Source organism: Sapajus apella, unplaced genomic scaffold (assembly GCF_009761245.1).
Source record: "Sapajus apella isolate SASKATOON/1434 unplaced genomic scaffold, GSC_monkey_1.0 scaffold1, whole genome shotgun sequence".
In the NCBI taxonomy this organism is placed as follows: Eukaryota; Metazoa; Chordata; class Mammalia; order Primates; family Cebidae; genus Sapajus; species Sapajus apella.
The window spans coordinates 25,556,878-25,574,816 of NW_022436941.1; the positions used below are offsets into that span (position 1 = coordinate 25,556,878).

At 43.0% G+C, this 17,939-nt stretch overlaps 1 protein-coding gene across 5 annotated transcripts in view; it reads left to right on the top strand.

The window, feature by feature from the left end:
• The first annotated feature begins 6,524 nt into the window (after positions 1–6,524).
• TRIM36 (tripartite motif containing 36) overlaps positions 6,525–17,939 on the top strand; it is a 56,564-nt gene continuing 45,149 nt past the window's right edge. Inside the window, exons 1-2 of one of the 5 annotated variants that reach the window (XM_032274333.1) lie at positions 6,525–7,668; positions 16,420–16,540. In XM_032274333.1, the coding sequence (XP_032130224.1) occupies positions 7,606–7,668; positions 16,420–16,539 (183 nt within the window). In that variant the 5' untranslated portion in view covers positions 6,525–7,605 and the 3' untranslated portion in view covers position 16,540. Of the gene's footprint in view, positions 7,669–16,419; positions 16,541–17,221; positions 17,916–17,939 lie in introns of those variants that run through there. The other 4 variants (XM_032274321.1, XM_032274325.1, XM_032274328.1 and 1 more) reach the window with 4 other exon arrangements.

Genomic DNA, 17,939 nt, shown 5'->3' on the forward strand with positions numbered 1-17,939 from the left:
AAATTAGCTGGGCATGGTGGCGCGTGTGTAATCCCAGCGACTCAGGAGGTTGGGGCAGGAGAATTGCCTGAACCTGGGAGGCAGAAGTTGCGGGAAGGCAAAATCGCGCCATTGCACTCCAGCCTGGGTAACAAGAGCGAACCCCCCTCAAAAAAAAAAAAAAAAAAAAAAAAAAATACAAAAATTAGCTAGGTATGGTGGTGCACACCAGCAGACCCAGCTACTTGGGAGGCTAAAGCAGGAGACTCGCTTGAACCCGGGAGGTGGAGTTTGCAGTGAGCCATGATGGTGCCACTGCACACCAGCCTGATGACAGGGCAAGACTCCATCTCAAAAATAAATAAATAAATATATAATATATATGTACATATATATATATATATCCTATCTCCTCACTGACTGCCCCCTAAAAGTAATACAAGAACTGAATCTGAGATCCCATAAATTATTCCTCTTCCTCTCTCTCGCTTACCTCTCTCTACACCCACAAAACAAGCCATCTTCTAAAATAAATAAAGAACTACAGGATGATAGTTCTTAAGGTCAGCCTAATAATAAACTCCATTTATCTCCGGTTTGAAAAATTTCAAATCAGCAACATACCCAGTATCCTTCAGAATGATAAAAAAAAAACCAAAACCAAAAACAAAAAAACACGAATGCTTAGCTATGAGACATGAGGCAGGAGCAGTAATACAAAGTTGACCTTTGCCCCAGAATGACTGAGGTTTTCTGAAAACTAGAAGGTTTTCATCGTCTCAAAGAGCAAACTTTTGTGGCAGTAACACAACCAGACATGATGAGAGAAGCAGATCAAAGAAACTAAAAACAGTGTAAGTGGTTAAATTATTTATGATGATGCCGCAGCTGTATTGATCAGAGGCAGATTTCGCTCTTAACCCTAGCTTCCTTGTACCTATAGAAGTTGTCATCACCTGAAGAATTTTTGACTTAATGTGAAAATGTGGGGATTGGTGGAAGGAGAAGTAGTGGGAGGGAGTGGGTGAATAGCTAGTGAAGACCTTAGTTAAGAGAACACTGGTTATCCAATATAGTTCTACCATATCTAATGACAAACAAACTGATGATCTCCACATATCTCATTTCCTAGGAAAGAAATGGTGTATCATTTCACTGTGTACCCTACAGGGAAATAAAGGTCCTGCCCTACCTACCAAGATCATATTGCCTTAGCATCAGAAAGCCCAATACAAAATAAAAGCTTTCAAAACACACTATGGTATTAAAAGGACATTTATATTTTAAAAGTCTTGTTTATTTTGTTTACTGTGGAATCTCCATTGCCAGATACTTCCAGGCACACAGTTGGTGGTCACTTACATTTAATGGACTATTTAATGAACGAATACTATTGGCACATTGGGATTCCATTGATCTAGTTGAGTTTCAGGCACAGAAGGCCATGAAGGCCATGTGCTCAAAAGCATGTCTTAGGAGACCACTGGCTCCTGTGATAGCCTGGGCTGGCTACCCTGGGCTTTCTCCTGGGCAAAGTCCAACTTGCTAGAGAAATATCATCCCCTGAGAATGCGGATGGATTTACGATATGTGCACACTATTCTAATTCTACCATTTGAGCAACTCTAAGAAGTGATCCACTGTTGTGAAACAAACAATCCGAAGGAATTTTGTTGCTCTCTTTGGGCCAAAGACTGTGTGTAATAAACTTCTGGAGAAAACACACTGTGAAGACTGGGCATGGAGGCTCATGCCTGTGATCCCAGCACTTTGGGAGGCCAAGGCTAGAGAACTGCTTGAGCCCAGCAGTTCAAGATAGTGAGACTCCTATGTCTACAAATAATAGAAAAACTAGCTGGGTGTGGTGGTATGCACCTGTAGTCCCAGCTACTCAGGAAGCTGAGGTGAGAGGATGGCTTGAGCCCAGGAAATGGAGGTTGCAGTGTGCCATTATTACACCACCTCAGGCAGCCTGGGCGACAGAGCAACAAGACCCTGTCTCAAAGAAAAAAAAAAAAGGAGAAATAATCAACTTTACCTGACCTTTGTAGACTACTTCACTCAACAACAGCAGACACACATTAGTTTTAAGCACACATGGAATATTATTCAAAATAGGTGGTATTCTAGGCCATGGGTTAGTAAATTGCAGCCCAAGGGCCAGCTGCCTAGTTTCTTTAAACCATTTTTAAGTGTTCAATTGAGTGGCATTAATTATATTCATAATGTTGTGCAACCTGTTACCACTATCTATACCTGACGTTTTCATCACTTCCAACGTAAGTCCATTAAACAATGTAAACTCCCAATGCAAATCCATTAAACAATAACATCCCATTCCAGACTCTCTCCAGCCCCTCTACTTTGTGTCTCTGAGTGTCTATTCCAGATATTTCATCTAAGTGAAATTATATAATATCCTTTTATTGCTGGCTTATTTCACTTAGCATAATGTTTTCAATGTTCATCCATATTGTAACATGTGTTAAAACTTCATTACATCTTAGGGCTGAAAAATATTCCATTATATGTATATACATTTTGTTTACCCATTCACCTATTGACAGACATTTCAGTTGTTGTCACCTTTTGGTTATTGTGAAAAATGTAGCAATGAACCTCAGTGTACAAGTATCTGTTTGAATCCCTGTTTTCAAGTTGTTTGGGCATACAAATAGAAGTGGAATTGCTGAGTCATGTGGTAATTCTAAGTTCTAAGAATTCTAAGAGGGTTCCAATTTCTCCACATTGTCATTAATACTTGTTATTCTCTGTTTTTGATTCTAGCCATTCTAGTGAGTATGAGGTGGTATCTTATTGTTTTGATTTACATTTTCCTAATGACTTATAATATTGAACATCTTTTCCTGTGCTTATTTAGCTGCCTATTTTCATAAATAAATGTTTATTGAAACATGTCCACATTGATTTAGTTACCTATTGTCAATAGTCCCTTTCATCCTGCAATAGCAGAGTTGAGTAGTGATATAGTTTGGATATGTGTCCTCTCCAAATTTCCTGTTGAAATTTGATACTCAGTGTTGGAGGTGGGACCTAGTGGAAGCTATTTTGGTAATGGAGGTGGATCCTTCATGAATATCTTGGTACTGTCCTCACAGTAATGAGTGAAGTTCTTGTTCTATTAGTTCCCATGAGTACTTATTGTTAAAATGAACATGACACCCTCCTCCTTTCTCTCTTACTTCCTCTTTCCATGTGACATGTCAGCTCCCCTTCACCTTCTGCAATTAGTGGAAGCTTCTTGAAGCCTTACTGGAAGTGTATGCTGGCACTATGCTTCGTGTAAAGTCTGCAGAACCATGAGCCAAAGAAACCCTTTTTTCCTTATAAATTATCCATTCCCAGGTAATCTTTTGTAGCAACATAGACTAAGACAAGTAGTGACAGAAATTATATAGCTTCAAGTCTAAAATGTTCAATTAATATCTTACCCCTTAAGAAAATGTTGCTGACTCCCATGTTAGACCATTAAAAAAACCTGAGTATATTTAAAAACATTAAAATTATTCAAAGGACGATCTTTGCTCAAAACAGAATTGGATTAGAAATCAACACAAAAAAAATGGGAAATCTAAAATATTTGGGAATTTAATTTGGAAATTAAACAACACATTTGCAAATAATCCATGAGTCAAAGAAAAAATCATAGAAAATTTAAAAAATATTTCTAACATAATTAAAAATATATCAAAAGTCATGGAATGTAGCCAAACCAATCAGTACTTAATGATGAAAGAATAAATGCTTTTTCCCCAAGATTGGGAATGAAGCAAGAATGGCCGCACATGCTGCATGCATTCAGTGGAGGTTCTATTGGAGGTTCTAACCAGAGCAATAAGTTAAGAAAAATAAAGGCATCCAGATTGGAAAGGAAGAAATAAAATTGTCTTTAATTACAGATGCTATTATAAGGAATCTGAAAATAAAATCTGGAATTCATAAATGAATTTCACCCCATTGCAAAACATAACCTTATGCAAAAATCACTTGTATTTCTATATAACAACAATTAACAATCTAAAAATGACATTAAGAAATCACTTTTAGTCACAATAATATTAAAAAGAGTACTTTGCAATATGTAATACAGTAAGTGCAATATCTAAACACTAAAAGTGATAGAGTACTGCTGGGAAAAATGAAATCAAATCTCAATACATGGATATTCCAGTGTTGTAAAACCAGATTATGAGACTGTTGCACAAATCCATAATTTAATACAAATCACTAAGCAGTACACTGACAATTAGTGAATTTTATGGTAAATAAACTGTACCTCAATAAAAATAATATTTTTAAAAGATGACCTTTTTGAGTACAGGTATCAGTCAAATTTTAGGTTTATATTTTTGAAATAAAAACTTTAAGAAAATGTGAGAGTTTATTAAAAGTAAGATCTTTTAGGTTCCTTATTTCAGTCTAACTCTTAAAAAGCTGAAAATTAATCATAGATTTTAAATTCAAAACCTTCAAAAATACAATTTATGTGTCCACCATTAAAAAGAAAAGTTGGATTGTGTATTTTGTTGATGTTATTTGTTAAAGCTATTATGTTGGTTCCCATCAGAAGGAGAAAATAGGATGTTGTGAATCTCTATAAGTTACACTTATTTCAGTAGTTGGCATGGCAACAGAACAGTTGAAGAATTTTCTTATTTGATGAAAGTTGGCAATTAGCAGATTTTCCACAGCGAGGGACCCTTTAATATTGCTGGTCTTCTCAGTGTGAAAAATTCACACATCACATAATCCCTCTATTAAATATCTTCCTCTTAGGTAGGGAAGTCCCATGTGAGGCAGCATTTGTCATGTTAATTTCATTCTTTATTTTTAGAGAAATATGAATTAATATTTTTCTTAATTTTGGTTCCTTTAGAGAGTGAAGTTTTAAATTTATATGATTTCAATTGTTTTTAAGAAGAAAGGGAAATAAAGCAACTTTATTTGGTACCTATTGACAGTCTGGCCCTCTGTCTTTGAAGAGCACGCATAGAATTTCAGAAGAAATTTCAATGTGGTCTTCATTTTGTATGCCTACCTTCTTTGAAAGGTCTTTAATGCTCCAAAGTGCTCCTCACACAATGATGATAAAGAGTGGTAAATACCAGCAAGCATTGGAATTAATGCTCAGGACCCAACTTATGTTCTAACTTCTGAATACTGACATGGGCACGCTCACCGGTGATCTTCTGACACTGCAGGAGCTGATTCTAAAACTCTTGCCCCCACTACTTTTTTGGTCTTGGGTAGGAATCTAGGCAACTGATAAGGGTATTTTGCCTGGAATATATTCTAGTAGCAAGTAAGCAGGTGGACAGCCCTTTTGTTAACAGCAACTTTTTTCGGGAAGGAGAATGACAGCTAATGCTGCCAGATGGCAAAGAGATCCTCAGATCAGAGATCTTAGGGTTTAGAACAGGAAGGGGTTAGAGACCATTTAGTCAAAACCAGTCATTTTACAGAAGAGAAAACTGAAACTCTGAAAGTTGAATAGACTTACTCAAGGTTAGCAGAAACTAACCACTTTCTACCTGATATCTATCTCCTCTTTTTCCTTACTAACAAATCCTTGATTTTGTTTAGAGTGGCAGTGTTCCCAGAACAAAATAATCACCTCCCCAGCCTTCCTTGGAGCTGGGAGTGCATATTACCCATCTCTCACAAAGGTGTAAGTGGAGGTCACTGGATGCGGTTGAGGAAAACGTTTTAAGGGGAAACAAATGCCCTGTGTGCCCTTTTGTCTCTACCTTTTCCCCTCCTGCTTGTAATGCAGACATAAGATTAGCTGTTCAGCTCTAACACTGCGGTTTTTAATCAGGTACCAGAATCCATTCTGGATGTGAAAAATATTCACTTTTAGAGCAATATCTCTTTTTGGTAATTCATCAAGTGTTGCTAATAATAGGCAAGAACTCATTTACGGATACTACAGACCTTAGTTGAATTCTACTAGCTTTCCTATGAATGCAAAGAGAATAAGTTGTACAGAACTTAAGAGGGACAAGAAGCTTCTAGCTCTACATCCAAGAAGCATTATGATTGTGTCTTACCTCCTACAAAGCCCTAACTGTGAACATCAGCATGTTAACTTTTGCTACTTGTTGTAAGAGGTTTTCAGCACCAGCTCATAAAGGAAAGTAACACACTGAAGAAGCAAAGTTTTGGCAGAACAACACTTACAGAGCAATACTATTGGAGCTTTATGGAGAGGTGTGTTGAAAAAAGAAAGAAATGTGCATGCTTTCGGATTTATGGCCCAGAGAGGAGAAATTAGAAAATGAGAAAAGGAAGAGGCAAACAAGAAAACCCCCATGCCTCATTAGGCCTGCATAACTCTTACGTGCCTATAAAATAGGTCATTTCCACACCCCACCCTGCCCACTGGTGCTGAGCCCGATGCAAACTCTGCCAACTTGCTTAAGGAAAGTGGTTTCACTCTTGCTGTAAATCTTATTCTTGTCTAATCTAATTATTGTTGGCGGCTTTTTTTTTTTTTTTTTTTTAAAAAAAAGCCCTTAATCGCAAAGACTGCCTAGAGCAGAGTGATCGTCTGGGACTTTGTTCAGCCAAGTTTTCCTTTCAAGAGAAGCAAAGATTGTCAGGTATGGTCTGAGGCCATTTCAGCTGCAGCTTCCTAGGGAAACTGCTGTTATAAAAAGAAGTATAGAAATGTGAGAAGCATGCACTAAACGCTTTAACTCAACCAACGAAACAAATCATTAGAAAAATGGACTTCTGGTAACTAAGGGTGAGAGTATTCAGGAACCTGCTGGCAATTTCTTTTCTTTCTTCTTCTTCTTCATCTTTTTTGTTGTTGTTGTTGTTAAAGGGAAGCTGAGTATCAAAAGGATATGGAGATACAATCGACCTTACACACTTAGAGTGTTTAAAATACAATCCCTGTATTTGTTCTCAGCTCAGAAGCGCGGGGCTTGGTCTTTGTTACCTATTGGGTTTCAGGAAGGCTGACTTGAGATGCGCCGTTGCCATTTCCTGGCCTTCGCTTATGTATTTATTTATTTATTTTCCGGCGCTGGCAGCCAGCCCCTTTGTTGCGCCTCCTCTGCATTCATTTCTCTCTGCCCTCGCACCTCCATGCAGTGCGATGGGGCTTTTTCCCAGATCTTCCTGCCGAGAGCCCGGGACAGCTAACCTCCCCGCATCCGATAAAGGCTGGGGAATGTTGGGCTGGGACCGCGCAGCTCCGAGCGCCGACCCGCTTTGTGTGCGCGTTTGTTTGTCTCCACTGCGGTCCGACCGCGGCCGCGACCCCCGAGGAGGCGGGGCCTCCGCGCGCCCGGCTCCGCCTGGTGAGGGTTTCACGGCCGCCGCCGCCGCCGCCCTCGTTTGTTCCGTTAGATCGCGCAACCCCGACCGCTGCACCCAGACCCTAGCAAGCCGAGCGAGGCTGCCCGGGAGCCCTCGATGGCCTGCGTTCCACCCAAGCCCGCTTCTTGCTTTCTCCCGCGCTTCCTCACTTTTCCTGGTTAACAGCTTACTGGCGGGGAGCTCGGCAAAACTCAGACTGAAAAAGAAAAAGCGAAAAGAAGGCACAAATTCGATGCACCGGTGTCGGTCCTCCAGAGTTTGTGAAGGGGCGTAAACATGTCGGAGTCGGGGGAGATGAGTGAATTTGGCTACATCATGGAATTGCTAGCTAAAGGCAAGGTAAGTGATGGGGCGCGCAGCGCCTTGGCCTGGGCCCCCCACTCCGCCACTACCTGGCTAGCCGATGTGGGCGTCCGCGTCCATTCCAGCGCCTGGAAAGGGCGGGAGGCTGGAATCCAGGGTCCGCGCTCGCAGTCCGGGCATTTGCGCTGCGGAATGCAAAGTAGCCGCGTTTTCTTTATTGCGTGGCATCTCTGAAATAAGCCAAGCGGTGACTTTCGGGCGCTTTTGTGGCCAGCTGGGCAGCAGTAGGGGCTCCTGAACGCCAAAGGGCGAGAGCCCAGCGTCCGGAGATGGAGAGGAGGGCGGGGCGTTGGCCAAGGGGCCGCTTCCCCGCGCAACCGGGGATACCCAAGCGTGGTGACTTGGAGTGGGCGACCTCGCCTTCCTGGTCGCGGAGCGTGGAGGAAGGGTCCGCCTAGCAAGTGAATAGACTCAGAGTGTGGGATGGGGTCAGCGAGCACTCAGAGCGTGTGGCGGGTAAACACGGGCAGCACCTTCCTTCGCCTTGCCCTGGCCTTTTCAGGCCCCCTTCCACATCCTTAGCTGCTGACAGTCCAGGTCGGGAATTTTTAAAGCAGCCTTTTTTTGGCGGGGAGGGGAAGATTCTGGAGGAGCGGAATTTCAGCCCCGCACCTGTCCCAGAGCCTTTAGGAAGGCAGGCTGGCGCCGTCGGTGGCGCCCACGACCACGCCCTCAGCGGGCGGGGTGGCGCCGAGCCTGAGCCGGTGCGGGAGGCCGGGCTCCGCGCTGCATCCGAGAAACTGCCGGGAGAAGCGCCTAAGTGATTTGCAGGCGGGACGTGTCGGGAAATACGGAGGCTGCACAGGGCACCGTCCTCTGGGACTCGAAGGCGGAGAGAAGGCGGAAAAGCTTGGAGCTTCGAGAAGAGGTGATGGCACAGAGGAGAACTCGATTCCCTGCGCGCGGTTATCAGAAAGGAGAGGGATGATTCTGTAGCCCTGATGTGAGCACCTGAAACTGCAGTCCCACACCTCACTAACTCCAACACAGCCGATATGGCATATGGAGTAGTTTTAGCTTCATGCTGGACAGTCCCTACGGCCCCGGGGCTGGGGATCTGGTTTAATGCACTCTCAGCCTAAAAAGTACCAAATGAGTCCTATGCCTCCCTGAATTCTGTTGTTCTACAGGCACTGAATGCATTCATCAGAAACAGAATATTCATTAACATTTGAAAGTGGAGCTGTGTCGTTACCTCCCCTACCATTTACAACCCTGGGCCGGAAGTGCAAATGGAGAACCCGCGTTCCACTTTTCTTCCAAGCCCAGGCTCCAGCCCGCACCTCGAGGGGCCTTCAGCACACGCTGACCAGTATATTCAAGCTCTTTGTCGCCCCAAGAGCAGCCCCTTGACGACCCGAAGGGTCACCAGCTAGGCTGTATTTTGTGGCCCACTCCTCCCTCTGAAGCGTGGACCCCGAGAAAGGGCTGGCCCTGAGCAAAGAGGCAGGCTGCCAGAGGGGGGCCAGAAACAGGGCCTCTAAAGAGCAGGAGGTGCAGCAGCACCCCGACTGCTCAGGTCTAGGGCAGTGCCTAACAGGGGCATCGATTTGGGAATGATGAGAGGCTGCGGGGCAAGGAGGAAAAAGAAGGCCTTTGGTTGAACAAAATAAATGGACTACTCTTGATAGGATGGAAAATAAGATGATTCATAGCTGAATTTTGTTCTCTGGTGCTCATTCTTCACAGTAAGCCAGAATTGTGTTAGTTGGCTACGTTTTCCCTCAATAGCAGACAAATCCTGAAATTTTGAGAATAATTTCGAGGTAGGACCCAGGGATTTGCATGTTAAGAACACTCCAGGTGACCATGAAGCAGACAGTTGGATGTCCCATGAACAGGAAATGGGGAAGTAGGACGGAACCATTAGTGAATCCTTAAAACTCCTTATAATCAAGTCAGGTAAACAAAAACAAAACCAACCCTCTCAGAATAGCAATGGGTTCATCACAGTATGCTCACTATAATGAAAAACCAAAAACTAACTTTCTGGCTTCATTTACTGGATTTCTCTCCTCTCTCTGCCTTTCTCTTCACCAAGCTTCAGCAGTGGGCCTGCAGCAAACCCATGACCATTCCCGGCTGACTTCTAAAGGTGGAGAGGTCCCGTGTCCCTTTGAAATCTCTGAGGTTGGAAAGCAGTCTCTCCCAAGAACTTAGGACAGTTCCTCTCTCTTTGTGGGGTTTGGAGAAGGAGAGTTGGTCAGGAGGAGCCTCCTATTTCAACTTAAGCTTATTTCCTACTCACTCTCCTCAGGTTCAACACCCAACACCCCCTAGCCACTGCAGCTCCAGCCCTAGCCCATTTAAGATCCCTGTTTTGTGATTATACAGGATTTGAACACTGAATATTAACCATGGAGTAGCAGACCTTTGAGACCGTCTTGCTTAATTTTCCTCTGTGGAGTTAGGTTCCACTTTGTAGTTCAGGTTTGTAATGTAATGAATAATGGGAAACTGGTCTAATTATGAGAGTTAAAGGAGAGCAGAGGCCTGTAGTTGGCCTGACCCCCGCCCCACCTTCTCTCAAAGCTGAGACCACTGATTTGAGCATCCTCTTAATTTCTCTCAGTTTCCCCCAGATTTGTTTCATCCTTGTACTCACTTCTCAAACTCTGTACATAATTAAAAATACATAGCTTTAAATTTTTACAAACTTAATACCTGAATATATGCTTGTTGCAAAATATTCGAACTTGGTAGAAAGTTTTACAGAGTAAAAAGTGGAAGTTCATGCCCACCTACAATCTAATTCCTTCCCCAGTGGCAGCAGTTTGTGTGTCTATTTCAAATTACATTAGCATACTATGTGTATGTGTTCTCTGAAATGTGGGAGGCAAGCCTTTTTTCTTACGGTAAACTAAAACCTACCGGACAAACTTGATCAGCTTATTTACTCTATTGTGATGGCTACTTTAATATTTAAAGTACACAGTGATACCTGCCATTGTGATCTTTCTGCTCATCAAACAAGACTGCATAAGTGTAGCTAATACTTATGATCATTTTCAAGAGGCATAAAAATGTAAATGTACTGCCTTATATTTCACTAATAGTAACTTTTACCATTTCTGAATGAAATGGTAACTTTTACAATTTCCGAAAGCTGTCTTTTAATTTCTTTTGTAGCTAATCTCTTTGGATTAAAAGAGAGGGTTCCAAATCCGTGGTCATTTATCTAGGGTTACTTAAAGCAGTATTTTGAAACCGTTTTGGTCTCTTGAAAGATTTGCTTCACTAATTTTTTATCACCGTCATACACTTTTCTGGAGATCTTCTATAATGAAGATTTGATGACAAGGAATACAGAATTCAAATTTAGTATATGTCTTTATATTTTGTGTATTTAGCATATTTACATTTATGTTTAAATAGCCAGAAGATACATTCGGTTCCCATAATTTAATAATTACTATTCAGGCACATCTAAGGGATATAATAGCTTAAGCAAAATAAGAGAGGCTTTGTAAAGCTTATATTTAATTTAGATAGCAAAATAGGCAATGATACCATTATTTGGTGAATGATTATTTTAACTTTGAACATCTTCGAGGCACAAAAAAATTCAAGAAGTTATACCAACACAAAATTTACTTTAAAACAAGAAGACACTTATACTCTGAAAGAATTAGGCTTAGAAAGTCCTCAAATCTAGACTAATACAAGGTCTTAAACATCTCCTGGGACCAAAACAAAAATACCACCAAATGATCTGTTTCAGAAGGATGAATAGATAGTTGCTCACACAACTAAAATCTAAACTGGGGTGATAATGGCAAGGTTGTGCCTACTGCATAAGTTTTTTTTGTTTTGTTTTGTTTTTGAGACACAGTTTCACTCTGCTGCCAAGGCTGGAGTGCAGTGGTGCAATTGTGGGCTCACTGCAACCTTTGCTTCCTGGGTTCAAGTGATTGTCCTGCCTCAGCCTCCCTAGTAGCTGGGACTACAGCCACGAGCCACCATGCCCGGCTAATTTTTTGTATTATTAGTAGTGATGGGGTTTCGCCCTGTTGGCCAGGCTAGTCTCAAGTTCTGACCTCAAGTGATCCACCTGCCTCAGCCTCCCAAATTGCTGGGATTATAGGTGTGAGCCACCGTGTCCAGCCTACAAAGTATTTTTTGAAGTGTTTTTATATACCTATATTGAAATTGGGTGAAATATATGTGCTGTGGGGAGTAGGGAAGGCAGGCAGAAGATTTAGATTTTTGCATTATCATTTGAAAAGAGCTAATTTCATAAACATCATAATTTTCCTCTGATTTTTTCACTACATTATGCTAAAGATAGTTTTAAAAAAAGGTGTCTCCTAAACTACTTTGTAAAAGAATGTTTAAATCAGATTTTTAGTGAAATCGTAAATTCCATGTTTTATACGTAACTGTGGGCAGTGCAGTAAGGATGCTGGAGTGAGACCCAGGTTTGAATCCTGGCTTTAATCTTGAGCATACTACTTAATCTCTGGGTGGAGGTGGAGAGGAGTTTTAGTTGTTACATGTCGTCTCTGAAGAGAATTATACCTATTTTCACAGGGTAACTGCAAGGGTTAAATGAATATTTTATACAGATTTCCTAACACTGTTATTGACACATCATAGGCCCTCAATAAATGAAAGCTATTACCTCTAGCTGTTACAACAACATGATTGGGCTTTGAGGCACCTTATATCCACATAATGATCATTAAGAAGACGAGGTAGGGTTGACAGACAAAATACAGGATGTAGAGTTGAATTTGAATTTGAGATAAATACCTTTTTTTTTAGAATATGTGTCATGTGATATTTGAAACAGGTACTAAAAAACTATCATGTATCTGATTCAAATTTAACTGGGTGTCCTGTGTTCTTATTTACTAAATGTAGCAACCCTAAGGAGAAGAATAATAAGATGTGGTCAACAGGGAGGGACCTGCTACTAGCCTCAAAATATTACCAATTTTATTTATCTCAAGTTGATCAAAAAACTCTTTGCCCACTAGTTATGCAGCCAATATACTCATCATTAATGGAAAAATGTCTGTGAGAGCAGCACTATGTTCCTCTTATCTTCCTAAATTCAAATGGCTGCTCTGGTGCTACTGTTTCGTAGATAAATGCTTACTAGATTTTGTCTTAAATAAAAGCCTAAATAGTTGAGAAGACAAAACATCAAACATCAGTGTACAAAGAGTAGGTAGTTGTATTAAACTGAGTGGTAGGACTCTAAGTGCTAAAAGAGTTCGGAATAAAGGGAGATAATCAATGAAATCAAAACTAATGAAGGAGGCTCCAGAAGTGCAGCTTGAAAGATGAGGAGGATTTGGCCAGGTAGTGGAAATCTGAACTTGCTGACTCTCTGATCTCCTCTCCTCTGACTTTGTTCCCATAGAAACACTTTATGACTGGTAAGCTGGGCCTGTCAGAGGCTTGAGTCAATAATTGATAGACAATGCCATTCCTTGTCCCTTCACCAGTAACCTCCTGATACCCAGCAGTACAAGCAGTCTGTGTGCCGATCTACTGTAAAACCCTGTGATTTACTTTTTATTTTCTGTAAGTTCAGGGGCTCTCTTCATTTTATGCCTATGGTTTCTTAATGATTAGGGGTTCCCAAAAGAGGACAGGGTTTAGGAGTATGTGGTCATATTACCTCGTTTCTATTTCCTGTTTAGCATATACTAATAAAATGGTGGTACTCTGCCTGTCTGATCTCAGATCAAACCAATTAATATGCACCATGGTCATTAGGACCTGACCCAGCGAGGAATTTAATCTCTTGTTGGGTATTAGGACTCAATATGGAAAGAGACCAAGTCAGCTTATGGAGTAGTATATGGTTTATATAGTAAGGGGTTTATATTTTAAATATCAAGTAGTGAACATTGATTGAGGCTCTAGTTTATTAAAGCCCGAATTGTGTGTGTTTGGGGAGGGGAAACTGTTGACCTTTTGGACTTCATGAAGTAGACAGTTGTGAGACAGCTCATGCCCTTGTAATAGAAGAGCAATTAATACCAGAAGTAAAAAATTAGATATCACAATGAAGGCAAGAGTACTGAAGGTCTGTGGACTTAGGGGGATGATAAGAATGGAATAGGTTTTCTTGTTTTGCATTTTAACCCAGATTTTAAAATAAACTATTGAAAAAGGAGTTGCTAGGATACTCCAAACTAGGGAGGAATAGGCAGCAAGGGATAGTATATATAATGCAAAATAAGGGAATACTGATTTTTCTAAAGTTCAGATATTTCATGCCATTCCTGGTAAAAAGCCTTCAAAAGCTGTTCAACGTCTACAAAAAAGCATAGCGGTCTTCCATACTTTACCAGACTTACTTTGTTAGTGCAATTTTACCACCTTTCCTCTAACTCCTGCTCCCCAACACACACACACACACTCTCTCTCTCTCTCTCTCTCTCTCTCTCTCTCTCTCTCTCTCAAATACACATTCAAATACACATGTCCACACATACCCTACTCCCCCTTAAGTTCCAATACGAAGCTGCCTATGGTCCAGGACTGCAGCTTATTCTGCTCCTTGTGCAAATAGAGGCATAAGTATAGGACTACACACATGGAAAGTCATCTGTAAATACTGAATCGATAGGCTGCTGTTGTAATCTAGGCATGTGGAGTGGGGGCTTAGAGTGGGCATGGGCATCGACTGTGAGGATGAGAAGGAACAGAACCTGAGAACCAACTGTGCTTTAAGGCTGACCAGAAATAGGGAAGAAGAAAGGAGAATGAAAAGCAAGCAAACAAAACTCACCAGGATTTTAACTTGAGGAATTGGGAAGGGTCTTGGTGGGAGACTGGGATGTTTGGATGTTGAAACAGAGTTGATGACTTGACACAGAGCATGGCAGCGCAGGGAGACAGAATGATCAGGGAACGGGGAAAGCACTGGTTTAAAATGGCAGTTTTCATATTTGTTGTCTTCTTACCCTCACCCCTTTTGTTTTTAAAAGTTTATGGGTTAGATAGAAATGATTTTTAACATTTAAAAGTTTTAGAAGTATAACACGTACATAAGATGCAAAGATCATAGAGCGTGAGTAAAGAGTAAGGCTTGTATACCTGACTCCACTCCTTAATTCTCCACAATGGTTATCACTTTTTGTGCTCCATTCCAGACACTTATTTTTGTTTGCGTATAAACAGATATACCTACTTAGTCTTTTGGCTAGAATGACAGCATACAGAATCCATATGGTTTTGTATTTTTTTTTTTTTGTCAACCAGGCTGGAGTGCAGTAGCACCATCTTGGCTCACTGCAACCTTCATCTCCCAGGTTCAAGGAATTCTCCTGCCTCAGCCTCCTGAGTAGCTGGGATTGCAGGCACACTCTACCATGCCCGACTAATTTTTGTATTTTTAGTAGAGAGGGGGTTTCACCATGTTGGTCAGGCTTGTCTTGAACCCCTGACGTCATGGTTCATTCACCTTGGCCTCCCAAAGTGGTGGGATTACAGGCATGAGCCACTGTGCCTGGCTGGTTTTGTACTTTTTTAACATTATATTTTAGAACTGTTCTCATCAGTACATTGATTTTAACTGCTTCATAATATTCCGTGGTATGAATGTACATTATCGATGATGTTTACTTATTATAAATAAGGTCTCAATAACCTCTTTGTATATGTTTTTCTGCACACGTGCAAGTATTACGGTAGAAACATTCTTAGATGTGGAATTGCTTAGTCAAAAGGTACAAATAGTTAAAATTTTTGATAGGATTTGTAAAATGTCCCTTCAGATAAGCTGTACCAACATGTACTACCACAAAAGGGTTTGAGCAAAATAAGAGAGGCTTTGTAAATCTTACATTTAATTTTGGTAGAGAAATAGGCAATGATACCATTATTTGGTTAATTATTTTAACTTTGAACATCTTTGAGGCACAAAAAAATTCAAGAAGTTATACCAACACAAAATTTACTTTAAAACAAGAAGACACTTATACTCTGAAAGAATTAGGCTTAGAAAGTCCTCAAATCTAGACTAATACAAGGTCTTAAACATCTCCTGGGACCAAAACAAAAATACCACGAAATGATCTGTTTCAGAAGGATGAATAGTTGCTCACACAACTAAAATCTAAACTGGGGTGATAATGGTAAGGTTGTGCCCACTGCATAAGTATTTTTATTTTTATTGTTTTGGAGACACACTTTTGCCAAGTGTATTAACACCAAGTATATTAACGTCATGTTTGAATTGTGTGGATCAGGTAGAAAATGATAGCTCAGTGAAGTCTTATCTGCATAATCGAAGGCTGCAGCAACATATGTTTCTACAAGATATTGTCTACACAGGTTTTCTCTTTAATTCATGTTAATGGAGCCTTCTAATCACTTTTACTCTGTCAACTAATACATTTTCGATCAAAGCAGGTGTGCTGATGTGAAATTACAGCCAGGGAGTTATTTAGCTCAAAGGCCGGTATGCGAAACAGACTTACAATGCTTTTTAATGGTTGAGCCTTTAAAACTATATATAGGCACCTAATTCACTCAGGCATTTGGTATTCTCCTGATTAGCACTTTTCAGAACCTGTGGGAAGGAAGCCTTCTCAGGTCTAGCACCTGTGGCCACGGAACGGGCATTAATCCGGATCAGAACAGCCCGGGCATTATTACCTGGCAAGGCTTTCGTCCTCTCTTCACCTCATCTGTAAATAGAGGGTGTCTCATTAGAGAAAATTGCTATAGTACCTCAATGTTCTTAATTCTACACTCCTTATTTAGCTTCCAGATTGGAGACGAGGCTATCGCTGCAGACAGGGCTGTGGGAAGACGGCGGAACTTGCCATAACGAGAGAATTCTCCCAAACAGGAAATAAAAGTGGGAAGCATTTCAAAACCTAAACGGGATGTCTCGCTACAGCTCTGTAGTCCTTACTTACCCAGCAGTTTAAGGCACCTGTTCTTAAAGCCTAATGCATAGGAATGAATTATTTAGATAGCCAGGAAGGCAGTGGCGTGATCTAATAATCCTAGGTTAATTTGTTCTCTATGTGTCCTGAAAATAACACAAGCAACACACTTGGGCCGTGGCAGGTGAAATGTGCGCCTCGAGTCCCTGAGCTGGTGGGCGCCTTAACGCTCAGCAGCGCCCCCGCCCGGGGATGCGTGGGTGCCGGAGCCGCTCAGGACCCTCTGTCCTGGTCCTCAAGAGGGAAAGCAGAGGCCCGGGTGGTGGGCGGGACGAGGGGAGGTCCCTCCTTGGGGTATAGAAGCAGAAAGCAGGATAGGAGTGTTCGGTGCCCAGTCAGGAACTGTGAAGTTCACGCAGGGAGTCAAGCCGAGAGAGAACAGGGAACCCCAGGCCGCGTCTGGCTCGGGGCGGCGGAGGGGGCGGGCGGGGTCTCGTTCTGGTCGCCTCCCGCAGCTCTGCCGTGCTCGCCGCTGCCATTCAGGGAAGGTGGCTTACGCTCGCCCTCTTCCGCATCGTCCTGTGCAGAGCCAGAAAGCCGGGCTTCGATCCGCGCGTGGAGAAAGCTCAGGGAGAGCAAACTGAAGAGCGGAGGGGAACCGCGGGGCCGGGGGCCAGGGCTGCAGCCGGCTGCTCTGCAGCAGCGGAGCGGGCAAGCCCCGGCACCGCCCTCGGCCCCCGCCCAGCACTCCCTGCAGCCCTCACTTCCGCTCCTCAGAGGCGCCCCAGCCTCGCACAGGGCGACCAGCGGCTGCCCGGGTGGGAGTGAGGGGCTGATGCGGACCGGGGAGGTGGCGGTGGAGGGCGCCGAGTCCCAACCGCATGGCATACCCGTGCCCAGCCGGGTCCCGCTTTGCCCACCGCTCAGCCGCCCGGCCTCCCAGCCCCGGGCGGCCCCGCCTCTTTTGTGCGGTGGGTGCTGTTGCCTAGGCAACGGCCTGGCCACGCCCTGACCACGCCCCACGGTGCCCCGCCCAGGTCTTCGCGCGGCGCCCCGCCCCGCCGCAGTCTGCAGGAGCCGCTGCCGCAGCCGGGCGCTGCGCGGGATTCCCGGGGCCGTCGCTGGGAGCGAAGCTCGCTTCTCCAGCTCCTGTGCTTTCGCCGGCCCCGGCTTACTTCTCCCCGCGTCGGTCCGCTGGCGAGATCCGGCTGACCAGCTCGTCTTCCAGCTTCGGACCGAGGTTCCTCGGCCGCCGCAGGGACCCACCCACCAGACCCTGCCCGGGGCAGCCGGTGTGCCTGAGTGGAGCGTGCCGCTGATGACACCTGGCAGAAGGCTGCCATGGAAGGCGATGGCTCAGACTCTCCGGTGAGTGCGGAGGGGACCGCCGCC